Here is a 26,661-nt window from a genome sequence, read left to right as displayed (position 1 = left end):
ACACACCTTTGAAGAATGTCCCCCGCCCCCAAAACACAACGGGCGGTCGCGACCCGTCAACATGCAGTGGATTTTTGCGTTTAGCCCCCCGCGACCCGCAGTAACTCCCGAGTCGTCGCCTGTTTTGTCTACGAGCAACGACCCGTGCTCCGAGGCACGGCGACGGGGAAGGCGACCGCTGTACGGCGTGCTGCGGGGAGAAGACGAGGGCATGAATCCGCTGCGCGCGGAGGAAGTTTCTATACACCAAAGGTTCGCGCCGTCCGCGACTTTCCCCTCCGCCTCCGGCCTCCCTCTTTTTTTTGGCGCCAAGGAAAAAAATTTCGACCGGTAAATCCGGTTTACCGGAAAATTTACCGTTACCGGTAGTGTCCGAGAAATGGATTTCGGTGATATTTCGCATTTACCGGTTTCAAATTTGAAAATTTCAAAAAAAAATTATATAAAATAGGGTAAAAATCTGATAAAAAACTAGACATTTTTATGAGCATTTTGGACTAACATTTTTTGAAATCTAACCTCATATGTTGTGTAAAAAAAATAGACCCATACGACGGTGAGGATGATGGTAGCTCTACCTCTGTCAGTTCCACCTACAGCTACCCGTCGGCACCCACCTTTGTGTGGCCACCACAACCACATCCGATGACTGTCCCTCCGCGTCCTCTATATGGATATCCTCATATGTACTATCAAGGATACCTCCCATATGGATTTCCTCACATGTACTATCAGGAATATCCCCCAGAGCAAGATCATAGAGATGACGAATGAGTACCCATGTATGTAGGTAACACATCTTATTTTCTCACTTGCATTCATTTCGTTTGCATCTTCTCATCCATTTTATTTATTCCATTCTATAGGATTCGACGTTACAATGTGAGTCATCAACAATTTCCGGTCGGTCGTAAGGTTTTCCTGTTGGAAAACACCGAAATAAAAATTTTAGAGTATATTTTGTGTTAACTATTTGAGACTTGTATTATTTGAACCTATAAATTGTGTTAACAAGTTGAACCTATATTTTATTGCATTTGGATTGTGGTTTGTATTGATATACATATGTTTTACGTCAAATCTATTAATATTTGCTTGGTAAGAAAATCATTATGCATATTGAACTATTATATATAAGAATTAGATATAATTCTCTAAAAATATTCCACTTCTCTTAACACAATTTGTTATTTTCTATCGTGGTCAACATTTTTCGGTCCATACGCAGCGAATTCCACCGAAATTACAACGGAATTCGGTCGAAAAATCCGAAATTCGATGATTTCAAATTTGAATTGGTTTACCGATCGGTAAATCCGGTAAACCGGCGGTTTTCGGTAACTTACCGTTACCGGTGAGGACCGGTAAATCACCTAGCGCCGGTAAGTTTTTCCCTGCTCGAGGCTCGACCCCCATCTCCTTCGTCTCCTGCAGGGCCGAGACCGCGAGCGGCAGTGGCCCAAGGGTCTCTAGCGTGGTAAGGTGCTTGTCAGTGATGGCTGCAAGATCTGAAATTACCATCACGGTGAGGCTCGGATGGGCCAATAGATAGACCATGGAGGTAGCTGCGGAGGTTGCGGTGCCGGGGGCGCGAGGAATCGGCCAGAGGTGAGCTGTGGGCATGGAACTTTGGCCGGCTGCAGGGAGCTCCGTGGCTTCAACCGTGATGAGAAATGACGGGAGATGGAGATGCACGGGGAAGATGAACAGTACAAGCTAGCAAGCAATGGATGTTTAGTACTTGTGTGTTCATGATTTTGTAAAATTCACAGTAAAATAAATACAGGTCCAAATAATCTCAAATTTGTTTTGTTGGATCTATCTTGTGATGCTTTACATTTGAAAAATATGAATACCCATACTACTATTCTGTGTTTTTATCTATAAATTTATTTGTGCTAGGGTGTTTAAATGTATATTAAATTATGTATTGATCCAACAAAATATGAAACAAATTTTGTTAGACTCCCCTTTAGAATTATATTTCAAAACTGTAACCTTTACTCTTGAGAAGTTTAAATGTATTTTTTACTTCCTGCTTGAAAATTGAGAAATCTCTAGAAAATTACAGAAAAATAATAAAATGGCAAAACCATTTTTTTCATCTTTTGTTTTCTTTGTGTACAATATGAGAAAAATAAGTTTGCTATGTTTTTTTTGTTATTTTATATGCCTTTTATGATTTAATGTATAGGTGGCTTAAAATTTGCTACAAAAAGACATGCAAATTCATGTTTATATACGTTTTATGATTTAATATATTATATATATAAGATTTATGCAAATTATTTGAATATATTGTGCATTCTGTCATCTATGCAACAAAATAGCTACAAAGATCAATTATGCACTAAATCACCATGAATTTGTGTGTCAAAGGATAAATTAATCATCATTTTGACAGCCAAATAGATAATTTATTGTACAAGCTGTCTGTTCAGCTGTCTGTTTGAGATAAAAAAACAGCAACTGCATATACTATTGTTGTTGCCCTAAGGGAAACCAATCGAGATGGTTTGGGTCTGGTGAGCCTGGCCGATCCAACAATTCGTGCCAGTGCCAAGACAACAAGCACTAGTGATAGTCGGCGTGATTGGTTGTCTGCTTGCGCTCGAGCCAGGCTCGCGGATGCAGAATCTTGTTTGGTTGGTTCCTTGCATGATTGCATCCATGCTGGAGTCTGGCTGCCCGGATGCAAAACGCAGTGTAGTGCCCTGCCTAACTCCGGGCCCGGCTCACAGGATGCGACCAATTAATCAGTTAATGATGTTATTAGTATTAATATATTTTAAATACTATTAGGGAGTATTAAGATGAATTAGGAGCTATACAAAAACCTAGTTTGCTTCAAGATTTCAAAATCAAGACCTGTCAAACGCAGGTGAATAGGAACCAAGACAGACAATCATCACTTCCAAATTAAAGAGGAACAAAAGTAGCTACTTCCAAACTCAACAAATTAAAAGACTAGATATATTTCGAAATCAAGGCTCAGCAAGGACATCAAACAAGCCACATGTCAACTTATGCGGATCAAAAGTTGCACAAATTTTACTCGTCTTCTGTGGAACTGTCGTTTGCATTTCCCTGTCCATGAGCCTGAAAGTCCTCCGATGGCCACATAACTTTCAGAACTAAATAAAAATGCTAACTTGCCAGTAAAAATCATGATGTTAAAGGTCGAAGAAACTAAAGCAATTTTGCAAGCACAAAGCATTCAACAAGATAATTACTAAAACCCACTAGTCTTGCTGACCTTGCTGAGATTACAAACTTTCTCACAAGTCAGACCAAGGATAAATAGGAGCATGAGGAGATAACGAGGCACCCACGTAGATTCAGCTATGGACCAATGCTTTGCCCTCCCTTTCTGTGCCATACAAATAACAAGAAGCAGGTAATTAGAGTTTGAGAATAAAGGGATGAAAGATAGTCTGTAATAGTAATGATTTTGATAAGCACTGCTAACTAAAGAAAAAATGCTTCATGAACCCAAGGGAATTTTACTTGCAGGTCAACAAAGAAAATCTAATATAAGTAAAACTGAAAGTAGGATTGAAAGAAGAGAATATAATTGGTTTAACTCAACATGGGCATTGATGATGCTAGTGACATTACAGAAAACAATTTCAACTTTGCCTGGCTCAATTCTTATCCAAAAAGCTCAGGTCTTTCAATCAACTGTTTTCAACACATATCAAAGGTTCAGCCATTGTGCCAAGCCAAAATTTGGTCAGGGCCAAAACCAGGGCATGGCCAAATTTTGTCAAAGGAAGATGTGCGAGTGTGACCATACCAACATTTACTGTTATGCCTATGACATGTGGGTCCTATATGATAGGACAATAATTTTTTTACACTAGAATATAGTATCCAATATGGGTCTTAAATTGTAGGTTTAAATGTAAGTTTGTTTAAAAGGATCAAGAAACGAAATTGTGGATCAAGAGATATAATCTTCAGAAGATTTTCATCTAACAATTAATGCAGGGTAAGGTAGTAGCACTTTAACAAAAACACTACTTACAAAATTACAACTGAAAGCAAGATCTACCAGTGAACACCAAAGAAACAACTTCAGCTTCACCACTATGTGAGTCCTTGGTCCAATTCTTTCTACCAAGAGCTTTTGGGTCATAAGTTGTGACAATTTTGCTATGTTCAGATGTTTCAATCAACTGTGTTCAACACTGCATGTGCAGTTTCAGATCATTGAGAGTTGTTCTGAATTTCAGGTAGCATTGTTGTGTACTTAATGTGCATACCATGCCACGCAAATACCGCCAGACCCATGAAGTTTAGACATATGGGGAGAATGCTAGTCACAAATGTTATATCCTTGTTTGCTTCAACAGTTCACAGTATTTTGAGTACCAGCTCATGCAATCCAATTATCTAATGTCTCTTTCTTACTGTATTACAGTACAATATAAGGCAGATAGGTTCATAACAGACTTTATCAAATTATCTTCTGCCAGTAATTGGCAAATGTAGAACTTGAGGTTTTATGCGATTATTTCCAAGATCATCCGAACACCCAAGTGACTATACAGAGATGCTTGGAGAACAACAGCCAAGGTTCCGCGACAATGCTTAGTGGAACATATTTTCCTATGGACAAATCCTAGAGTAACATAATTTAACGATGACTAAGAATTCCTTAAAATATAACATAAATGAAGAGCATTCTAAGAAATACTTACAAAGAAATACACGAATGCTGATTAGAATGGACAAAGCAGGCAGATTAAACTTTCATGGCAGATAATAGGAAACAACTTGCAGCAATGCCCTGAGATATCCACAGTGTAGATCGTTTCAATTATTGCCGTCTTGGGGTCATAGTAGCCCAGTGACCAACCTCCATGGAGCAAAATCCGGCCATCCTTTGGATCAACAGCCAATGGTGTAGTGTTACCTGACAAATAATCTGGAAAGAATTCACTGAGCTCTATATGATACTCCATTAGCCAACTGCCACAATCTTTCATCATCCTCATCCATATACCAATTGAGTTCGTGCTTGGATCTGAACAAGCCACACAAAGAGCAACTTGAAGCTGGAGGATGGTCGTACGCCCACAGTCATTGTTGCATGGTGGACCTTGCAGGACGTCAAATTCATCTGACTTGACATCAAAAGCCAAGATTTCACTTCTTGCAGAAACTGGCCCAAGATTTTGCTCTACCATCCAGTAGATCTTGCCATCAACGAAAGTGGGTGACACGGAAGCCACTGGTCTGGGAGGAGGGTCTAGTGGACGCCATAGCTTGTCATCCAAATATCGCACTTTGCATTGCAGTTCATAGTATCTAGTTTCCAGGTCCTTCTGTTTGTATGTAATATGCACAACAACATGTTTGTTAATCTCCAAGTTGTACCCCAATCCAATGCGACCGCCAAAGAATGTGCCATCATTATCATCAAATTCTATATGCTCACAATAACCTACGACAAGATTGCATATGAAATCCCAGAAACTGTAGCTCCCCACATTAAGTCCGTGGCAAGGCTGGGAACATACAAAATCCAAACCCCATAAGATTGGTTTATGTACACCAGTGAATTTCTCCAAATCCATGTACTCACCAAAGCGGGGATCCAAGATGAACATGATCCGAGGGCTCTTATTCAAGTTTGCATAAATAACATGTGATTGGATAAAGTGATCTGACATGATCATTGCACGCCACTCCCAACAGACCAAGCTCAACTCACAAACAGAGCGGGCTGGTAACCAATTGAGGATGTCGAACCAAGCTTCATCTGTTTGTGATTGGATAAGCTTCATAGGGGTGTGAGTGTGCGTATGTTGTGAGTGTCTGAGTTGTACTGTGTAATCTCAAAAAAAAATGTGCGGCCCACAGGGACAAGACTCTCCTCATAGAGACCTAGGGCTGGGATATTGTCATCCTCACAACTGCCGACGATAGTCTCATCTGGAGTTAGTAAAATCTGTGGGGCGTTGCCATCTAGGTCTACCGCGAACACCTTGCAAGAACCTGTCCCAAATATGATCTTTTGTCCACCACCTAAGTTAATATATCCCTAATGGGGCCATCCAGAGCGAGTCCAGCAGTGTGCGCTCAGATTCAGCCAAGCTGTTCGATCAATGCAACACAGAGTCTGTGGGACCGAAGTCGGCGACCAGAGAGGGGTGAATGGGAGCCGATCAAAAATTTCTTTAGAAATCGATCCGTCGGCCTATATCCCGAAAATCACCACAAGCCCTCAAACCTAGGATATGAGAGAATAGCTATGGACTAGCTATCTCTTTACAAAATGCCCTAGGAAGCTGCGCGGAAGCAAAAAGAGGCAATTTGAGAACTGAACTGCAGGGACCGGTCAGACCGGTATGACACACCGGTCAGACCGGTCCTTTACAGACAGCTCGAAAATCAACCTCCAAACGATGAATCTTGAGCAAACGACCTTCAAATCCAACAAAACTTGGAGGATACATTCACAACTATTCCGTGAACATATCCCCAAGAGATCTTTCCCAGAAGATTAACGGATCGTGGGAAATCAAGGAAAGATCAAAGTGGATTGGGGTTTTCTCAAGAACTCAAGAACAGCAATTCGGGTGCACTCGCGATTCCAGGGGATTTAGCACTTGGCTAGAGAGATCAGAATCGCCACAAAGAGTCCAGCAAACCACGAATCAATGAACTTGTCTGCTCCAAACACTAAACACACCAAAAGAACACACCAAAAGAGGAGAGTTCAAGTCCAAAGCGCGAAAGAGGAGGGGGAGGACGAGAACTCAGCACACAAGAGTGAACTCATCAGATTCAAAAGCCCTGAGGGCACGAGGAGGATAGGGCCTCCTTTTCCAAACAAATCCAACACAAGATCTCAACAATCCATGGACTAAATCTACTCTAAAGAGAAGAACAGGGGGAGAGGAACACAGGGGCGGCGGCCTGGGAGATAGAACAATTCACGGATGAAATACAAAAGCCACACTTAACCTAACACAAGTGAAAGGGGTATTTATACCCGCGGGACCGGTCAGACCGGTTGGTTAGACCGGTCAGACCGGTGCCAGGGACCGGTCAGACCGGTTGGCCTGCAGCACCCCTGTACACGATCTCATCCGACGGCCGAGGTTCTTTCTTCGGAACGAAGTCTTCTCCACGATACCGCCGTCTTGATGAAGATCCAGTCCGCGGTTTTGGAGGGTCCGCGAAACCCGGGTAAATGGCCGGTTTTGAGAAAACCGTCAAAACCTCACGCGCGGGAAGATTCCCGCCTCCACGCCGTGGCCCTAGACGCCGTTCCCGCCTCAGCCTTCTGACAGCCCTAGACGCCGCCCGACGCCCGTCACCTCCTCGCCCGCAGCGAGGCCCTAGACGCCATCGACGCCCGTCGCCTCCGTCAGTCCCGAGACCAACGCCCATGCCTCCACGACTTGGCGTCTTCAACCGCCGTCCGCCTCCTTGGTTTTGTGGCGCAAACCAAAAAACCCGCCTTCCGTCGCCGCTTGCGCCCTCGATCAAGGAGTGGACGCCACAGCTGCCGCCCGGTCCGATTTCCGATCCCGGCTGCCCTTCACCGCTGTTCACTGCACGGTCCATCGGCCACAGCACCTCCACGGCAGCTCCCCGTCGACACTCGACGCCTGTGTACCTGCAATCCAAAGACCAAGCGCACGATCATACCGCACGGTTGACAATTCACTCATCACAAGCAAGAGTACTCTCGTTCCTCAGAGTCTCCCATTGGTTGTAATCTCTTAGGACACATACATGATAAAGATCTTCACTATCTGGTTCGCCATAGCACAAGCATAAGCACCTATCCAGCTCTGTCATTATAGATGCTGCATCCTTGAAACCTGATGGTGGCGGCAACGAACCAAAGGTCTCATCGTTGATACTGAAACTGAAAGTGACGATGCCACCATCACGGCAAAGAAAGTGAAGACACCCGTTTAAGAAAATAGCTGGATGCTTCTCGTCCACCCAACGCAAGGGAGGCTGTTCAGCTATTGGCCTCCAGTATGCGGGCCTATCAAGGACAAACACCTCACAGCATGTGGACTTGGCCTGTTGGCCATGCCAGTTTCGCTATCAGGTTAGCAGAACAAACGCACTACCTTAAATTCCCTTTTCACTGCGCAATAACCAAGGCCATAAGACACCTCGAAGAAGAATGGCGGGGGATGTTCAGGATGTTTCGAAGGCCGCCAAATCATCTTCAGTGGCGCCTCACTATCTGGGAGAGCCAGGACATCACCGGTGGAAGGATTGCAGACAAAGTACCCGCCGTAGTCGGTGCCCCGGACGAGGATAAGACCACGGCAAGGCTTGGCGAGAGGCACGATTATCCCGTCCGAAAAATCGTCCGGCATGAGCTTCTCGACCGCACCACCGGGCTGCCAAGACCAAGAGTGGAGATGGGCATCGTAGCTGGACCCTACCGCTGTGAGGAGCAGTCTGGGGCGGTCCGGCCGGTTGGCGCGCCGCAAGTGGAGGTCGGCGAAGTAGTCAGACGAGAGCGTGGCGCGCCACGCGCGGGAGGCGCATCGCAAGTGCCCGACCGACTTGGCCGGCAGCCGGGCGAGGATCTCTGTAAGGAGCTCCTCAGGCAGCGCCGGAGCTTCTCCTTGGTTGCTGCTGTCCTGCGTGCCCACCTCTGATGCATCCTCCTCCATCTCGCTCGTACCTGGCTCGTGGTTGCAAGCCGCCTGCACGCTCGCGACTAGAGGAATCCGACGCAGGCCGGCGGGACGGCGAAATACTGTGGAATCCCGGCGGTGGGGTTGGGGATGATGCCTTGATGGCCGATGGGGGGTGTTGGGGTTCGAACAGAGAAGGGAATCCGGCCAGAAAGCGCAAATCCGATTGCAAAGCACCTGGACATGAGGGGGACGGTTGGGCTGCTCCTGGTACAACGAGGTCAGCGGCGATAGAGCAACCCGGCCTTCACCCGCGCGGCGGCCCTCCCGAATCGCCGCTCCATCTCGCATCGCCGCAACGTGCCGCTTCTCTGCGCCGCCCGCCATCGTGGAGCGCTGCGAGCTCGGTGAGGAAAAATCACCAGCCTGTCGGGAGAGAAAGAAAAGAAAAGGAACACGACCTAACAGGGAGAAAGAAAGAAAGAAGGGTTAATTTAATCATGCCATTACAACTTTTACGAGTTGGAGATACATCATTACAATTCGTCATATTGGAAATCGGCCATTACAATTCTTCTTCAGTTTGAAATATGCCATTTTATACGTATCCAACAGCTTCGGGGCCACGTGCAGACGTATTTGTACGTATCCAAATACCCTGTCTATTTCTCTGCTGTCTCTTACATACGGGCCCCATGTGTCATCTTCTCCTCCTACTTCCCCAACCTCGTCACCGGTCGCGGTCGTCGCCGGAGCTGCCTCTCTCCCCAACAGCTCCTTCGCCGGAGCTCGTCCGGGCGCCGCCGCACCTTCGGCCAGAGCTCGTCTCGGCGCCGCCGCTCCCTCCGACTCAAGCTCCTCCTCGCATCGCTGCTAGCTCCGGCCGGAGCTCCGCCGCCGCTCTCCAGCCAGAGCACGCGCGCGTCCCCGCCGGCACCGCCGAGCTCGAGCGCAGGCGCGGGTTCCCGCCAGCGCCGCGGAGCTTGAGCGCGGGCGCATCCCAGCCGGCACCGCGGAGCTCGAGCATGGGTGTCGGCCCGGCGAGGGGTCCAGCCCTCGATGGCCTCGCCGGCAGAGAGCCAGGCGAGCCAGTCGGCGGCGACCTGCTCGCCGCGCGCCTTGTTGGTGAAGTTCCAGCCGAGGCGGACCTCCGCGTGCGCCGCTGCGGCCGCGGCTGAGCGCGACGACGGCGACCGCCGCTCCCTCTTGACCTGCGCGGGCTTCTCGGGCGCCTACTGTTGCTCATGGCGGGGCGGCTGTGCACGCAGCCCATGGCGCGAGGCGGCGGTCACCGGCGCCGGCGCATGGGCCGAGCCGAGCGTGAGGAGGTCCGTCGGCGCGGGTGGGCAGCGAGGCGACGGACGGGCGAGTAAGAGATAGGAGAGAGAACATATTTGGATACGTACAAATACGTCTGTACGTGGGCCCGAAGCCGTTTGATGCGTACAAAATGGCATATTTCAAGTAGAAGAAAAATTATAATGGCACGCTTCCAATATGATGAATTGTAATGGCAGATCTCCAACTCACGAAAATTGTAATGGTATAGATCCAAATAACCCACCACAAGGTCCAATGCTGCACGAATCTTGGGGGCGATCACAGCCGTGGAAATCTGAGTGAGAAAGAGGGGTGGAAATCACCCGATAGATGGATAGAAAAACCGTAAACCTAAGCTGCCGTTCTACATAAGGGTATCTTACGGTCTTGGCTACTGCACATTGAGGAAGGAGTACAAAGTAGTGCGCTTGTTCTCCAATCGTGAAGCTGGAGGTGGAGATGATGAAATTGCGCCTGCAAGAACCGAGGTCTTCGTCCTCAACACACCTGGGTACTGGAGGCCTAGTGCTGAAAACCCTCCTCCGTGCTCTGTGATGGAGAAGAACCCAGCTGTCTTCTTAAACGGGTACCTGCACTTCCTATGCTGTGATGGTGGCATCACCACCTTCAACATCAGCGATGAGACCTTTGGTTCATTGCTGCCGCCACCAGATTTTGAGAATGTGGCATCTGTGCTGACAGAGCTGGATGGGTGTTTGTGTCTTTGTTATGGAGAGCCGGATAGCGAAGATCCTATCCATTCATCTGTGCTGAGAGATTACAAGGAAGCCCGGTGGGAGAAGTTATGCTGTATTGATCGAACTGCTTGGACAGAATCTGAGCGCATGCTGATGAACTCGCTCTGGATTGCTCCAATTGGTATATATAATTACTCAGGCGGTGGACGGAAGATCATGTTCGGGACAGGTTCTTGCAAGGTGTTTGCAGTAGACCCTGATGGTGGCGACCCAGAGATTTTATTGACACCAGAGGATACCATGGTTGGAAGTTGTGAGGATGACTATGTACCAACGTTTGTTCTATTAGAGGAGAGCCTCGTGCCCGTGGGCGCCTCAATTGAGGACATGGTCTTGTCATCGCCAACAACTGAAGCTTGGTTTGACATCCTCAATTGGCTGCCAACACGCTCTGTTTTGGAGCTAAGATTAGTTTGCATGGAGTGGCACGGAATGATCATGACTGATTGCTTTACCCAATCACATGTTATCCATGCAAACTTGAAAAGGAGCCCACTGATTAAGTTCATCGTGGATCCTCGCTTCGGTTACTATATGGATCTGGATGAATGGATCGGTCAAGATGGTTTTCTACCAGACTTTGATCTTGTATGTTCCCAGCCTTGCCATGGCCTCAATGTTGGGAGCTGCTCATCCTGGGATTTCGTATGCAATCCTACAATAGGTTATTGTAAGCACATACAATTTGATGATAACGATGGTACATTTTTTGCTGGTCGCATTGGGTTGGGATACGACACAGAGATTGAGAAGCATGTCATGGTACATATTACCTACGAAGAGAAGAACCTGGAAACGAGATGTTATAAACTGCAGTGCAAAATGAAGTATGTGGATGGCTGCGATTGGGATCCAATAGATCCTCCTTCTAGACCAATAGCTGGCATACCGCCGACCTTCGTCAACGGCAAGATTTACTGGATGGTAGACCCTAATCTCGGACCAGTCTCTGCAAGATCCGAAATCGTCGCATTCAATGTCAACATTGAGGAATTTGAAGTCCTGCAAGGTCCACCGTGCACCCATGGTAGTGGGCATATGACCATCCTTGAGCTTCAAGGAGCACTTTGTATTTCCTATTCAGACCAGAGCAGGAACACGGTCGACCTGTGGATGATGAAAGATGACGGTATCTCGTTAATGGAGTATCATATAGTGCTTGACAAGTTAGCAGAGAACGCTGCACCATTGGCTGTTGATCCAACAGATGGACGGATTTTGCTCAACACTGGTTGGTCATTGGGCTACTATGACCCCAGGACATCAGCATTTGAGACCATCTACACCAAGCGGCAAGCGCTTTCCGGACTAAGTTCTATCCCATTGTCTGCCATGAAAGTTTAGTCTACCCGCTAAACTAGGTACACTCCTACTTTGATCTTCTTGGACTGTGCTTAAGTCCTATACATTTGTTTGAATGGAGCATTAAGCAAGCTTAGCAGAGCATTTGTACAAGAAAATGTTTAGGCCTGGATGTTTTTTTTCATGAGTCATGGAACCTTGACTATAGTTTCCTAAGCATATGCCGAGCACTCGTATCCTGTATTCCTGTTTGAAAGGATCATGGTAAAACTCAGCTATTCTGCATTCACAGATTACTGATATAGCTTATCACGGAACCTACCTTTATTTGCATTTTGAATTTCTGCAGTATGAACGAAATAGGTCAGTATGTTGGTTGTATCTTTGTTTGAAAAGAGCATGTAATATTAACTCAGCTCTTCTGAGGCAAGATAAAAATGAGTCTATTTTGTGATGAAACCTATCTTTATCTGCATTACAGACAGTATGAATGCCCTCACTTTATCTTTGTCATGAGTCTATTTTCTGAGGCAAGGTCAATATTTTGGTTGCATGAGCGCTAGCAGTTTTGGTACTTCTGAGATTCATTAGTTTAGCATTATTATTTTTTGTTTGACTATCGACAGTGGAACGAATTCATCTGAATTGATGAATTGTCGAGAGAAGAGATGAATGGTGCAAACGGTTCTTATCCCTGTGTGCTTGTTACGGTGAACATGTAAGAACTCAAAAACAGTTATGTTTATAGATGGCCGGACAAGATTTTATCATATTGTACATCCTCCTTGTAACCATTTTGAATGCATGAGAAAGATGAAATGAATAAAATTTCCTCTTTTTTTGTTCTTGTTGTCCACGTAAAGAAGCATGGCATAACATCAAACTTCTATCCAGAAACTACAAAAAGAATAAATCTATTCAAACAAAACCGCACCAGGACGCACATTCAAGCAGAACCGCATCAAGGAGAGGCAGAGACAGTATGATCTTCTTGTCTGCCACTGCCAATAAGCCACGTCTTTCCCTTGGTGCTCGCCAGCTTCCTCATCCTTAGAGCAGCAGCCATCAGTGTGTCATCGCTCTTGCAGAACGCAAACCTGACATACTGGTGATGGTAGCTTTCACCATCACAATTCCTGTGGAAGAACCCACGGCCAGGCACAGCTGCCACACCAGCGTCATTGATCAAGTTCATTACGAAATCTATCTGCGTTTTGTTTTGATGTGCCACTGGTTAGAATGCTTGATCAGCATGATTATGGATGCAAGCTGATCCCCAAACATAAATTGATACATCCTGATTGTCTACCAATGCTCAGTAAAATTCAGACAACCTTCGTGTACAAAAGGCATGTAAAAGTACCAGTACTATAATATCATGTTCTGCACATAAATTTCCTGCACCAACTACTAGTTGTTCCCAATTCCATAAGTGTCAGATATTAGTGGCATCTCCTATTCATGCTTCAGATATAGTTCAGGATCATAGCATAGGAACTCACATCAGAAATTTGCCAGGACGAGGGCAGCTCAGCAAATACAAAGACTGAACCTTGTGGCTTGAAGCTGATGTGAAAGCCAAAATCCTCCAGCAGCTGAAGGATAAAGTCTCTTCTCACCTCATAGTCTTTGCCAAAGTAAATACAGTTATATAGTGAGGGCATTCGATTTGAAATACTCGTGGTAAATTGGTAAACATTAGAGGTTAAGGTTAGCGTGAAGGCTCACTGTTTTCAGGGACGAATAGAAGTCCAGTGTGCTGGTTAATGCGATCAGTGCAGCTTCTTGGAACAGTGCAGGAGCTGAATCTGTTAGTTTGACATGGATATTTCTTATTGCTGAGGCAATGCTTGCTGGAGAACAAGCCCACCCAATTCTCCAACCTAGTCAATCCAGGCAGTAGTTTTGTTAAATTCCCTCATGATAAGTTGTTATTTATATTGTAGTTTACATCAAAACAAACATCACGAGAAATTTAAGTCAAGCTCACCAGTTACGCTGTAAGTTTTAGACAGTGAGGATGTGATGACGGTCCTCTCTTGCATCCCTGGAAGAGAAGCCAGTGAGATATGCTTGTTCTCATGATATGTAATGTACTCATAAACCTGGAAATATTCAGACACATTAAAGCAACATATTGATGAAGTTTTGTTTCAGAAGTCTATTTACAAAGCTGACATATATACTATATGCATTGAAAAAGAGGAATGAGGAGCCTTTAATTTGCTGCTTGTTGCAGATCTACGTCATCAGTTATTGCAAAGCAGTCCACTTTCTGACAAGCTTGGGCAATAATAAGCAACTCCTCTTTGCTGAAGACCTTCCCTGTTGGATTGTGTGGACTGCAGTGGTGAGATTATGGAACTCGGATCAGTACGCATGTCCTGTGCAAACATCTGCATGACTGCATGTGCTGATAACGGCATCGGTCAGGCATCCAGCCAATTCAACAAGCAATGGTGGTGGTACCGTGGTAGGAATCAATCACCTGTTCAAGACCACCGCCTTCGTTCGACTTGTAAAAGATTTCAAGAATTCATCTTCGTTCAGCGTCCAAGAAGGTGGATCCAGTGGCACATTGTTGGGCTGTATGTATTAGAGAGTTAGTAGCCCAGGCCCAGGAGGCCCATGTATGTATAATATATATCTGTACACAAGGATGAGAAAGACTCCAGAAATTTCCCCAAAAGTCTACATGGTGTCAGAGCTTTGGTGAGGAGCAGTGGCCGGCGATGGCGACCAAATCGGCCATGAAGCAAGGCTGCTCGACGGGGGCTGCCTGATCCTGGTGAGGCTGCATTATCTGGAGGTGCTCTTCTGCATGCAGGTGTGCATAGAAGGGCCAGCAAGGAGGTGAGAGCAAGGGGGCCGTTTGGTGAGGGCGACGGTCACTGCGGACGGCAGATACGGCCGGAGGTGCCCGTGGAAGCGTGAGGCAGCAATAGCAGCAAGCTTGGAGGCTCTGAACGGGATCCACGCGCAGGCATTTGAGGGAACCTGTGCAGGAGGCAGATTGCAGGTTTAGATAAGGTGTGTGCTGCTGTGCACTGGTTGCTAGCTGTGGGGGAAAGTGAAGGCTGCTTGTTGGTAGTTTATTTCTTTGCTGCTACTTGTGCTGGTGGTAGTAGACGAGAGAAGAATTTGGTGCTGTGCAGTTAGAGTAGCATGGGGGAGAATCAAGGTATTGAGATGATTCTTGGCAAACTTGTGGAATTACTTACAGAGAAAAAGAATGAGTCACAGTCCTCTTCAAGCAAAGAAAATATGCCACACAGTGAGGTAGTTCAGAAACTAGAACTGATGCCAAATGCCATTAAGTTAGAAGGGATAAGAAATTGTTTGGCTTGGTCTAGGAGAGCATTATTGCTATTGAAGGCAAAGAAACTGGAAGGATTCGTGAATGGAAAAGTAGCTGAGCCTGAGGATAAATCAAGTGATGAATGGAAGGCCTGGGATGCTACTAACTCTTTGGTAGTTGCCTGGTTGTTTAGCTCAATGTCCCCAACCATAGCTGGATCAGTAGATACAATTGCTACTGCATCTGGTGTATGGGATGCGCTATCAAAGATGTACTCAGGTGCTGGTAATGTGATGTTATTGGTTGATACAGATGATAAGCTCTACCATCTGAAACAGGGGGAGCTATCTTTGATGGACTATGTCGCAGAGTTGAAGCGCTTATGGGCTGACTTAGATTATTATGATCCTATTGAGTTGCCACATTCCGAGTGCGTGGCTTGGGTGAAGAAGTGGATGGAAAAGAAAAGAGTACTTCAGTTCTTGAGAGGCTTAAACCCAGAATTTGAAGGCGTGCAAGTATATTCCATCAATCCAGTCTTCCAAGTCTAGAAAAAGCAATAGCTGCAATGGCACAAGAAGAGACTAAACTGAATGTAATGAAGGCAAATGCTTCAGCCCCACCCCGTCCAGCTTATGTGGTGACAGGAACTCAGGAAACTAGGATATGTTATAATTGTGGTGATAAGGGCCATTTAAGCCGTGATTGTCACCAGCCATTTAAGTTTAACCGTGGAAGAGGGAGAAGCAGTGCTAGAGGTGCACTAAGAGGTGGTGGGAGCCGTGGTGGAAGAAGAGGTTATAGAGCTAACCTTGCTGCAATTGAGGAAGCAGCAATTGAAGAAACGAGGAGCCATTGTGGGAGCCGTGGGATGGCATCTGAATTTGTTACCATTCCTGTTGCTGAATTAGAAGAATTAAGGAAGCAAAAAAGAAATAAGGAGGGATCAAAATCAAATGATCAAAGACAAACCCCTTCAATTGACAGCTTAGGTACATTGGACCAAGCTTTTACATCTATACAAAATTATAATTCAGATTGGATATTAGATTCAGGTGCATCCAGGCATGTCACAGGCATGTCAAGTGAATTTGCATCATTCACACCATATCCGGATGCTCATAAAGAGACAATTCAAACTGCTGATGGTACATATCGTTCCATCAAAGGTGTTGGTACAGTGAGATGCACTCCATCCATTACACTATCATCAGTATTATATGTTCCTTCTTTTCCGGTCAATCTTGTTTCAGTAAGTTCATTAGTTGATCATATAGACTGTCGGGTTTCTCTTGATCGTGAAAATTGTTTAATTCAGGAAAGGAAGACTGGAAAACAACTTGGGACTGGAATTCGACATAATGGGCTCTGGTATCTTAATAGAAGAAAGACAGATGCAGCTATATGTCTTGCCTTGTCAGCCACTGCAAATGAAGATGAGGCTAAGGTAATGCTTTTGCATTGTCGGTTGGGACATATATCTTTTGATATCATGAGTAGAATGTTTCCTAATGAAATGTGTAAGGTAGACAAACGTAAATTACTATGTGATGCATGTGAGTTTGGAAAACACACAAGAACCTCATATGTGAGCAAGGGATTACGAAGTGTGTCACCTTTTACATTAATCCACTCTGATGTGTGGACCTCTCCTGTCGTTTCAGTGAGTGGAATGAAATATTTTGTCACCTTTATTGATTGTTACTCTCGCATGACATGGTTATATCTCATCCGACATAAAAGTGAGGTGCTTAAATGTTTTAAGGACTTCTGTGCATCCATAAAGAATCAGTTTGATGCTCATGTTAAAATTATTAGAACTGACAATGGGACAGACTATGTGAACAATGAATTTAAAAGTTATCTATCTGCTGAGGGAATATTACATCAAACCTCTTGTCCTGATACACCCCCACAAAATGGAGTTGCTGAAAGGAAGAATAGGCATCTCTTGGAGGTGGCTCGTTCACTCATGTATACCATGAATGTCCCTAAATTCTTATGGAGTGAGGCAGTTATGACTGCTACTCATCTTATTAATCGCATGCCATCAAAAGTACTTGGTATGAGAACTCCATGTGAGATTCTTTTTGGAAAAAATGAGTTTATTGTTCCACCAAAGGTGTTTGGGTGTACTTGCTTTGTTAGGGATCATAGACCTTCTGTTGGAAAGTTGGATCCCCAAGCTGTTAAGTGCATATTTATTGGCTACTCGTCTGGGCAAAAGGGATATAAATGCTGGAGCCCATCCGAGCATCGTACGTTTGTGAGTATGGATGTTACTTTTAGGGAATCAATTCCTTTCTATGGGGAGAAAACAGATTTGAGTGATCTGTTTCTTGATCTTGAGTCTCCTGATATATGCGATACATGTGAGGTTGGCAACAAAGAAGATAAAACATTAGAGACCAAGGATGTGGAGGAATCAAGGAGGAAGAAAGTTATTACTGGTTTGATCCCATGCCCAGCAGCTGTAAATAAACCAACAAGTGCAGAGATGAGTAGAACATCACATGTAGAAAGAAATTTGCAAGTGTACACGAGGAGAAGGAAAAATCCTTCTATACAACCTTCAGTTGTTGATGATGTATATGGTAGTCAAGAGGAGACCCTACAGGTGGTGGAGCAGGAACAATTTCCAGCTAATGACAATGAGGTTGATATTTCGTTAGTACCAACGGATGAAGGGATCAACACTTCTATTGATCTGCCTATTGCTATAAGGAAAGGGATGAGAAGTACCGCAGGAAAACCTCCGGCAAGATATGGTTTTGAAGATGCTAATGAGGATGAGAATGACATAGCTAATTATGTCTCATATGACACTCTTTCTTCTGCCTATAAAGTTTTTATTGCATCACTGCAATCAGTGACTATTCCAAGAGATTGGAAACAAGCAAAGGAGGATCCAAAATGGAAGAAGGCTATGCTTGAGGAGCTAGCAGCACTTGAGAAAAACAAGACATGGGATCTTGTACCTTTTCCTGTGAACAAGAAAGTGGTTAGTTGCAAATGGGTATACACAGTGAAGCAAGATCCTAATGGCAAGATAGAACGATATAAGGCAAGATTGGTAGCAAAAGGGTATAGCCAAACATATGGAATTGATTATGATGAGACATTTGCTCCTATTGCAAAGATGAGCACTGTTAGAACATTGATCTCTTGTGCTGCTAACTATGAATGGCCATTGTATCAATTGGATGTTAAGAATGCATTCCTGCATGGAGATCTTCAAGAGGAAGTTTATATGGAAATTCCACCCGGATTTGAGACTTCCCAAACCAAGGGAAAGGTGTTGAGATTGAAGAAATCTTTGTATGGTCTAAAACAGTCACCAAGGGCATGGTTTGATCGGTTTAGGCGTGCAATGTGTAATATGGGATACAAACAATGTAATGGGGACCACACTGTATTTTATCGACACTTTGGGAATAATATCACTATTCTTGCGGTGTATGTAGATGATATGATTATTAATGGAGATGACACTTTGGAAATAGCTCGACTGAAGGAGAATCTAAGCAAAGAATTTGAAGTCAAGGATCTAGGCCAATTACGATATTTTCTAGGAATTGAGATATTAAGGTCCCCTAGAGGGATAGTTCTTTCACAAAGGAAGTATGCACTCGATTTGCTAAATGAGACATGTATACTTGGATGTCGCCCTGCCTATACACCTATTGAGCAGAACCATAAGTTGTCTGCTGAATCTGGAGACCCAATCGACAAAGAGAAATATCAAAGACTTGTTGGACGTTTGATTTACTTATGCCATACAAGGCCTGATATAACATATGCGGTAAGTGTGGTAAGTAGATATATGCATAATCCCAGAAGTGCACATATGGATGCAGTCTACAGAATCTTGCGGTACTTGAAGAGTTGTCCTGGAAAAGGATTATGGTTCAAAAGAAACGGACACCTAAATGTAGAAGGCTACTGTGATGCAGATTGGGCAAGCTGTCAAGATGACAGGAGGTCGACTTCTGGATATTGCACTTTTGTTGGAGGAAATCTAGTATCATGGAGGAGCAAAAAACAACCAGTGGTGTCTCGATCAACTGCAGAGGCGGAGTATAGAGCCATGTCTGTTTGTCTAAGCGAGATGCTATGGGTAAGCAACTTAGTGTCTGAATTGAAGCTAAAGGAAGGTCCCTTGAAACTTTGGTGTGATAATAGGTCTGCGATAAACATTGCTAATAATCCGGTCCAACATGATAGAACCAAGCATGTGGAAATTGATTGTTTCTTCATCAAAGAGCGGCCGGATGATGGAACACTTAAACTGAGTTATGTAGCTTCAGGTGAACAATTAGCAGATTGTCTAACAAAAGGTTTAGGAGTGAAAGAATGTGCATCAGTGAAAGAATGTGCATCAGCTTGTAGCAAGATGAGGATGATTGATATTTATCGCCCATCTTGAGGGGGAGTGTTGGGCTGTATGTATTAGAGAGTTAGTAGCCCAGGCCCAGGAGGCCCATGTATGTATAATATATATCTGTACACAAGGATGAGAAAGACTCCAGAAATTTCCCCAAAAGTCTACACACATACACCTAACAATTAAATAATCTGAGTTTTGAATCACCGATTTTGCTAGACTTAAAAACTCAGAATTCTGAATTACGAAAACCATCATCTTACAGGGACACCTCGGGCCAGTTCAATGCATGTCTCGTACGTTTCGTAAGCAGGGTCGAAGAGCAAAACCTCATCCCCTGGATCTATTACTGCATTGCACAAAAGGAAGGAATCGCATATCCATCAACAAGATTTCAGCAAGGAAAATCTGTTCTGAAACCACCACATTCACAATTCAGTAGCTCGTACGGAATGTGCATTGGCTGTACTAGTACTTGCAAAGATGGCAGCGGCGAACGCTTCCGATTGCCCGCAGCAGATGACGAAGTCCGTGAGCGGGTCGACGTCGAGGCCGTGGTCCCGTTTCGCCATCTCCGCGAGGATGTCGCAGATCCCCTGCACATGCCTACGCGCCGCCGCCGGCAGCCGTCAGTCGGGTGGAGGCATTGTGACCCAACTTCTGTTGGAGGGCAGCGAGAGAGGTGGTGGTGGGTGGGGTGGGGCAGGATGGGATGGGGAGACGGACCTGTACTGGTTGTGGTCGGCGGCGATGGCGGCGGCGGCGGCGGCGGCGGCGGCCTTGACGTGGGGAGGCGCGGGGAAGTCCGGGAAGCCCTCGGCGAGGTTGACGGCGCCGACGCGCTGCGCCAGGTGGGACAGCTGCTGGATGGGCGACGGCGCGGACCGCCTCGACGCCGCCGACAGCCTCCGCTCCATGGCGTCGCCCCGCGCGCGCGCGCTCCGGCTTGGCAGCGTGGTGGGCGTTCGGATAAGGTGAGGTCAGGGTCAGCACAGCTGAGCTGAGCTAGCAGCATGCTATGCCCGCGCGCGATCGGGGACAGGTGATGCTGGTGTGGAAGCGTCACGTGATGTCAGTCGCCTGATCGGCAGCTGCATCTGCAGTGCTGGGACGCAGACGAGGACGACGGCAGGCGCGTCGGAGGGAACTGGGACAAGACGAGACGCCAAATATGAAGCAAAAAAGTAGCAGACGCCAAATTGAAGCCAACAATTTGCAAGACAATTTGTTCCAGTGCACTTTGAAACTCGTAAATCAAAATTGAGATACGCATGCGATTTGCATGACAATCGTTCAAGCGTATGCAATTTGCGAGTCATTTTCTTCCATGTACTTTGGAGCTAGCACTTAGGGTAGAGGCCGGCGAGGACTATTGAGTCTCTACTGGTACCTAGTACTACTCCGTTTAAACTACAACACATATTTATTTCACAATTAGATTCATCTTAAAAACATTTTCTTATGAGTATATTTTTGTTTCATATAAATAATAAATATTAATAGAGTACCTGTTGATCAAAACGAAATAGTCAAAGTGCAACTTTTTTTCAAAATAGTCAAAATCGTCCCTAAACTATGGAGCTCAGCTCATTTTGGTCCCTGAACTATGAAAATGTCCAATTTAATCCCTGAACTATCGTAACCGACCCAACTTCATTCTTGAATGTGATATGACACGCCACGTAGGCTGCTCCAGTCACCGCTCAGTCAGTTTGGAGTGTGAAATACCCTTTTTACCCTCCATCCATAGAGCAGGTTTAAACGCAGGCAGCTTCCAGCCCGCATCGAGCCGCCCCTCTCCTGCCATTGATGACCTACGCTATCCAGGAGGGGTGACGACCTGGCTGGGGAGGGAGCGTTCAGCTCGATGTGGGCTGAAAGCTGCCCGTGTTAAATCTAATATATTAATAGAGGGTAAAAAGTGTATTTCACACCCCAACTTGATTGGGCGGTGACAGGAGGAGCCTACGTGGCATGCCACGTTGGATTCAAGGATGAAGTTGAACCGGCTAGGATAATTAAAAAACTAAATTGGATATTTTCATAGTTTAGTGATCAAATTGAGCCGAGTCCAATAGTTCAAGGATGATTTTAGCTTTTTTTTAAAAAAAAGATCAAAGTGCAACTCTTACTAGTTAAAGCTGGCCTCAATGTTACATCAAACGCAGTGACAGGGGTGCTACGTACCCAGGATGTACTTAGACCTTGGCCATCTTAGGGCCTGTTTGTCATATAGCTCCCTCTATAAGTTATTCTCCGATGGAAGGAAGGATGGCTGCAAGCGATTATCTAGTGATTAGGGAACTCTAGAGAGAAATTGAACCAGGAAAATCCTGTTCTTAGGTCACCAACCGCGTTCCTCTAGAAGGGACAAACGGGCGCAAGGCGGCAAGGCAGGCAGGCCCTGGCTTGCCGCGCCCACGCCGTCCTGAGCCCTGAGGGCTGAGGCAGTGAGACGGCCTGGGCGCGAGCAGCTCGCACTAGAGAAGAACATGCACCTGCCCACAGGTTTCAGCATCAACCACACACACCACATGCAAACATTACATGCATCTGCTTTAGAATTATGCATTACAAAACAATATCTTTCTAGCTAGCATCACACGTACGGTCACACAAGGTGATAAAGATCACACGGACTGGGTGGGCAAAAGTACCGGGCAGACCAAAGAAAGGGGTGGAAAGAATGAGCCATCTCCCCTCGAGAAAAATTGGGAGAATGAGACGACCAGTCCGCGACCTACCGTGCTTGCGCTCATGCCTTCGTCTCCTGCGGAACCGAAACCAAACAAACCCCTCCGCAGCCATGCTCCCATTATTTAAGCGCCGAAGATGTTGCCATGGCCTCGCCGCGCTACGAGATCACAAATCAGTAGAGCAGTCGGAAACAGAAAGAGAGACCGAGTGGGGTGACAATGTCCGGCAACGTCGTCGTCAGCACGGGCGCCAATGGCAAGAGCCAGAGCACCAGGGGCAAGGCCATGCTGCTCGCCCTGGGGAAGGGCCTCCCTGACCAAGTTCTGCCTCAGGAGAATGTCGTCGAGAGCTACCTCCAAGACAGCAGCTGCGACGACCCCGCCACCAGGGCGAAGCTCGAACGCCTTTGTAAGCTCTCTTGTGTTCATCGCAGTTGTTATTTTTTCTCAAAACGATCATCTTTGTGCGGAGCACTTTGAGTTGGTAAATATAGCTTAGCTCTCCTCATAAAGATCTCTGGTTTAAACAACTTTCAGTTGTCAAAATATCACGGTTGCAATATATCTGATCAAGAAACTGTCCATTGCACGTAGAAAATGGAACTGGTAAAATGGATTCTCCATTCAGTAGCGAAAGAGAACACATGCACAAAAAAGTGCAGAACTACTTTCGCTTTAAAAATATCAGTAAAATGAGCCAATTTTACAGTTCAGCTGTTATGTGATGGTTTGCATCAGATCGTCCAACAGACAGATAATTATTCCCCAACGATTTTATTTTACAGGCAAGACCACCACAGTGAGGACAAGGTACACTGTCATGACCAAGGAGATCCTGGATGAGCATCCAGAGCTGAAGACGGAGGGCATCCCAACACTGACGCCACGCCTTGACATCTGCAACGCTGCGGTGATTGACCTTGGTGCTGCAGCAGCTCGTGCTGCCCTTGATGACTGGGGCCGCCCTGCAGCTGATATCACCCACCTCGTCTACATCTCATCCAGTGAGCTTCGTCTCCCAGGGGGCGACCTTCACCTGGCTGCCCGCCTTGGCCTTAGCCCAAACACCATGCGCACTTCCCTTCTCTTCCTTGGCTGCTCCGGTGGCGCTGCTGCCCTCCGCACTGCCAAGGACATTGCTGAGAACAACCCAGGGAGCCGTGTCCTAGTAATAGCTGCTGAGACAACTGTGCTAGGTTTCCGGCCCCCGAGTTACGACCGTCCTTATGACCTTGTTGGTGCTGCCCTGTTTGGTGATGGTGCATCAGCTGTGATTGTTGGAGCAGGACCCATGACACCAGCAGAAAATCCTTTCTTGGAGCTTGAGTTCTCGACGCAGGAGTTCTTGCCTGGGACTGATAAGGTAATCGATGGCAAGATCTCGGAGGAAGGAATTAATTTCAAACTAGGGCGTGATTTGCCTGAGAAGATTGAAAGTCGGATAGAAGGGTTCTGCAGGACCCTCATGGACCAGGTCGGGATAAAGGACTTCAATGATGTATTTTGGGCTGTGCATCCTGGTGGACCAGCAATATTGAACAGGCTTGAGTTCTGCCTTGAACTTCAGCCAGAGAAGCTCAAGATTAGTAGAAAAGCCTTGATGAACTATGGAAATGTGAGCAGCAACACAATCTTTTATGTGTTGGAGTATTTGAGGGAAGAGTTGAAGAAAGGGGCAATAAGAGAAGAGTGGGGGTTGATCTTGGCTTTTGGCCCAGGCATCACCTTCGAAGGACTGCTAGTTCGAGGTGTCAACTGAAACTGTACCTCCTAAAAGACCTTCACAAGCTAGTATACAGGAGGACCAAAGGGAAGATTTACATGGCATACGTAGATATTAACTATATATATACAGGTACATCTCATAAAGACCATAGAAGTCTGGGTGGCAGCTGTGCACTGCATAAACATTGCTAATGTTTTACTGTATTTATGTGTTTATCTATCAAACAATGTAAGGTACTTGAGTTTGATTCCAAGATACTTGTAGAATTAAGGCACTATACAGCATGCTGTTCCACTGTGTTGTGTACTAATAACAGGATTATCTTTGTACTGATTATAACATGAGTGAATTGATTACAGCGCAACAATCATCCTTTCAAAGGACTGAAGAAGCAGAACAATTATGTTATGTGACAAAAAACGCACATTATAACTAACATGTTACAGTGCAAGATAATAGATGTATAATCTATCATGATTCCCTCACCACTTCAACAAATGTTAAAATTTAACATCATTTTAAATATTATTAGAAGACACAAAAATAGAGCAACATCTTACAGTAAAGGGATTATGGAATGGCACCTCTTACCATTCAGCTTTAGAGAGACATCCATCACATCCTGATCTAACCATGGATTTTTTTTTAAAAAAAAAACAACCCAGTGACAACTCGAAGACAGCACTGGATCCCATGGGAAAGCCTATCTTCTTCGTCATCGTCATTGTTCAAGGTCCAAAACACATGAAGCAATCAGAAGTAACGCAGATGCCTCTACCAAATCATGGATTTGTACTTGGTGCTCCATCTTCAAGAGACAGTTCCCCCACAACCTTCCCCCAAGCAAGCTTAGCATCACCTTTCACAAGTAAATCCATCTTGGCAACAACATTCCTAGCCTCTTCAGACTTCCCACTCTTCACCAACCCCTCAACCAAACCCTTAACAGCCTCAAATGGTGGTGCTGCCTTCATCGCAAAGCAGCTCTTACAAATCCACAGTGCGTCATCAAGCTTCTCTTTCTCCACCAAGCTCTTAAACAGCACCACATATGTCTGTGAATGTGCAGACACACCCAAGTCACTTCTCCCCTCCCGCCTCTTCATGACCTTCATCCTCTTGAACACCCGCATCGCTGGCCCAACATTCCCCTCCTTGCAGTATCCTTGCACGAGAGCATTGTAGGTAAGGTAATTCGGCGCCACCTCCTTTGATTCCATCACATCAAGCAGCTCCTCCCCCTTGACTGTCTCACCTTTCTTGGCAAACCACTGTATCCGGCAGTTGTAGGTGACAACATTTGGCTCCAGCTTGCTCGCACTGATCTCCTTCAGAAGCTTCTCAAATCCCTCCTCATCGCCCTGCACGGAGTACCCAGCAAGGACAGTGTTGTAGGATATGATGTCCGGGGCAGGGCGGTGCTTCAACTTCTTGTTGGCCATTTCGTCGAGCAGCTTCCGGGCAGCAGCGAGCTCGGAGTTCTTGACCAGCGCGTGAAGGAGCACATTGTGAGAGGCGCGGGCGGGCGCGACCCCGAGCGAGGACTCCGCGGAGGCGAAGGTGGACTTGAGATCTTTGAGGCGGCCAGCGCGGAGGAGCGCGGACAGGAGCGCCGAGAGCGAGACGTCGGAGCGGGCGGCGGGGGGCGAGGCGGAGAAGGCCCGGAGCGCGTCGTCGGGGCCCGGGAAGAGGGAAAGCGCGCGCGCCAGGAGGCCCGGGGAGGGCGGCGCGGAGGCGAGGAGCTGGTGGAGGAGCGAGGCGGCGAGGTCGGGGCGGCGGAGGCGGGTCAGGCGGGAGGTGGCCAGGGAGAAGAGCTGCCGCGATGTGTGGAGGCGCGGGAGGTCGTGGTTGGAGAGCGCGGAGGCGACTAGGGAGTGGATGCGGGCCGGGTCGGCCTCGGCGCGGACGGCGAGCTGGAGGTCGAGCACGGCGGAGGAACGAGCGGAGGTGGAGGTGGGAGCGGCCGGGGTACCGGTTGCGGCGGGGGACGCCGAGGGATCAACGTCGGGGAGCGCAGAGAAGGCACGAAGTAGGCGGGTGGAGGCGGAGGCGGCGGCGCATGGGCGCGCGGCGTGGCGGCGGCGGCGGAGGAGGGACGCCATGGTGGGGGACTCGGGGTTTGCAAGGGTCCCCCCAATTCTTTCTCTTCTCACGGTGTGTCAAGCGTTAGGGTTTGGGGCGGCGAGCAACAAGTCACAATCTCAACAGGACTACATCATTTTTTAGTAGAGTGACCTGGCTCAAACTGCATCCTCTTTAAAATGTTCGATCTGAATTTTGGAAGAGACACAATTGGTATAGATTGCACGAATAATCTGATACGTCATACATGGACTGCCAGTCTGCCACACTCGCTTGCTTACCATTAACTGTAGGTTTCTTAGGTGTTGAAATGTTTCAGTCCATTCTATTCGAACGTGTCTTCCAGATGCGCCAAGAACGCTGCAACAAGACCGCAGCCGTAACAGAGATTGCTGATCTCGTTTACAGATCCAGGAACCAAGATACTCCAGGCGCTGGCTCAAATTCAACAGGGGTATCACTACTTGACCA

General features: G+C 46.5%; 6 protein-coding genes and 2 long non-coding RNA genes across 9 annotated transcripts; 4 read left to right on the top strand and 4 right to left on the bottom strand.

Moving 5' to 3' along the window:
* Window positions 1–27: 27 nt before the first annotated feature.
* On the top strand, window positions 28–1,880 carry LOC120650724. Its single transcript, XR_005665785.1, has 2 exons — window positions 28–252; window positions 1,435–1,880. It is a non-coding gene; the product is annotated as an uncharacterized LOC120650724 (long non-coding RNA).
* Window positions 309–1,058, top strand: LOC120650725. Its single transcript, XR_005665786.1, has 3 exons — window positions 309–389; window positions 545–782; window positions 867–1,058. It is a non-coding gene; the product is annotated as an uncharacterized LOC120650725 (long non-coding RNA).
* Window positions 1,881–2,886: 1,006 nt separating the features above from the next.
* LOC120650722 (F-box/LRR-repeat protein At2g43260-like) lies at window positions 2,887–6,159 on the bottom strand. Its single transcript, XM_039927954.1, has 2 exons — window positions 4,704–6,159; window positions 2,887–3,370 (listed from the first exon to the last, which is right to left on the bottom strand). The coding sequence occupies exon 1, from the start codon at window positions 5,790–5,792 to the stop codon at window positions 4,725–4,727; it is 1,068 nt and encodes a 355-aa protein (XP_039783888.1). The 5' UTR covers window positions 5,793–6,159; the 3' UTR covers window positions 2,887–3,370; window positions 4,704–4,724.
* Window positions 6,160–7,642: 1,483 nt separating this feature from the next.
* LOC120650723 (F-box/kelch-repeat protein At3g06240-like) lies at window positions 7,643–9,084 on the bottom strand. Its single transcript, XM_039927955.1, has one exon. The coding sequence runs from the start codon at window positions 9,009–9,011 to the stop codon at window positions 8,082–8,084; it is 930 nt and encodes a 309-aa protein (XP_039783889.1). The 5' UTR covers window positions 9,012–9,084; the 3' UTR covers window positions 7,643–8,081.
* A 1,108-nt stretch (window positions 9,085–10,192) lies between these two features.
* Window positions 10,193–12,321, top strand: LOC120650717. Its single transcript, XM_039927948.1, has one exon. It carries the CDS (start codon window positions 10,499–10,501, stop codon window positions 12,044–12,046), a length of 1,548 nt encoding a protein of 515 aa, XP_039783882.1. The 5' UTR covers window positions 10,193–10,498; the 3' UTR covers window positions 12,047–12,321.
* Window positions 12,322–12,805: 484 nt separating this feature from the next.
* LOC120650719 (probable N-succinyldiaminopimelate aminotransferase DapC) lies at window positions 12,806–20,864 on the bottom strand. 2 transcript variants are annotated; one of them, XM_039927952.1, is made up of 9 exons: window positions 20,413–20,864; window positions 20,162–20,292; window positions 19,948–20,035; window positions 14,493–14,585; window positions 14,250–14,346; window positions 13,995–14,109; window positions 13,733–13,887; window positions 13,507–13,632; window positions 12,806–13,211 (listed from the first exon to the last, which is right to left on the bottom strand). In XM_039927952.1, exons 1-9 carry the CDS (start codon window positions 20,601–20,603, stop codon window positions 12,966–12,968), a joined length of 1,242 nt encoding a protein of 413 aa, XP_039783886.1. In that variant the 5' UTR covers window positions 20,604–20,864; the 3' UTR covers window positions 12,806–12,965. The 2 variants fall into 2 exon arrangements, with proteins under 2 accessions (XP_039783886.1, XP_039783884.1); XM_039927950.1 differs by having other exon boundaries at window positions 14,493–14,590; window positions 19,950–20,035; window positions 20,413–20,862.
* Window positions 20,865–22,542: 1,678 nt separating this feature from the next.
* Window positions 22,543–24,385, top strand: LOC120650721 (type III polyketide synthase A-like). Its single transcript, XM_039927953.1, has 2 exons — window positions 22,543–22,791; window positions 23,168–24,385. Exons 1-2 carry the CDS (start codon window positions 22,602–22,604, stop codon window positions 24,139–24,141), a joined length of 1,164 nt encoding a protein of 387 aa, XP_039783887.1. The 5' UTR covers window positions 22,543–22,601; the 3' UTR covers window positions 24,142–24,385.
* A 134-nt stretch (window positions 24,386–24,519) lies between these two features.
* Window positions 24,520–26,296, bottom strand: LOC120650718 (pentatricopeptide repeat-containing protein At1g61870, mitochondrial-like). Its single transcript, XM_039927949.1, has one exon. The coding sequence runs from the start codon at window positions 26,208–26,210 to the stop codon at window positions 24,891–24,893; it is 1,320 nt and encodes a 439-aa protein (XP_039783883.1). The 5' UTR covers window positions 26,211–26,296; the 3' UTR covers window positions 24,520–24,890.
* Between the last annotated feature and the right edge of the window lie 365 nt (window positions 26,297–26,661).

The sequence above is a fragment of the Panicum virgatum genome, chromosome 9K (assembly GCF_016808335.1).
Source record: "Panicum virgatum strain AP13 chromosome 9K, P.virgatum_v5, whole genome shotgun sequence".
NCBI classification, from domain to species: Eukaryota; Viridiplantae; Streptophyta; class Magnoliopsida; order Poales; family Poaceae; genus Panicum; species Panicum virgatum.
The sequence above is the reverse complement of the archived record's forward strand: the minus strand, read 5'-3'. Positions and strand labels throughout refer to the sequence as shown.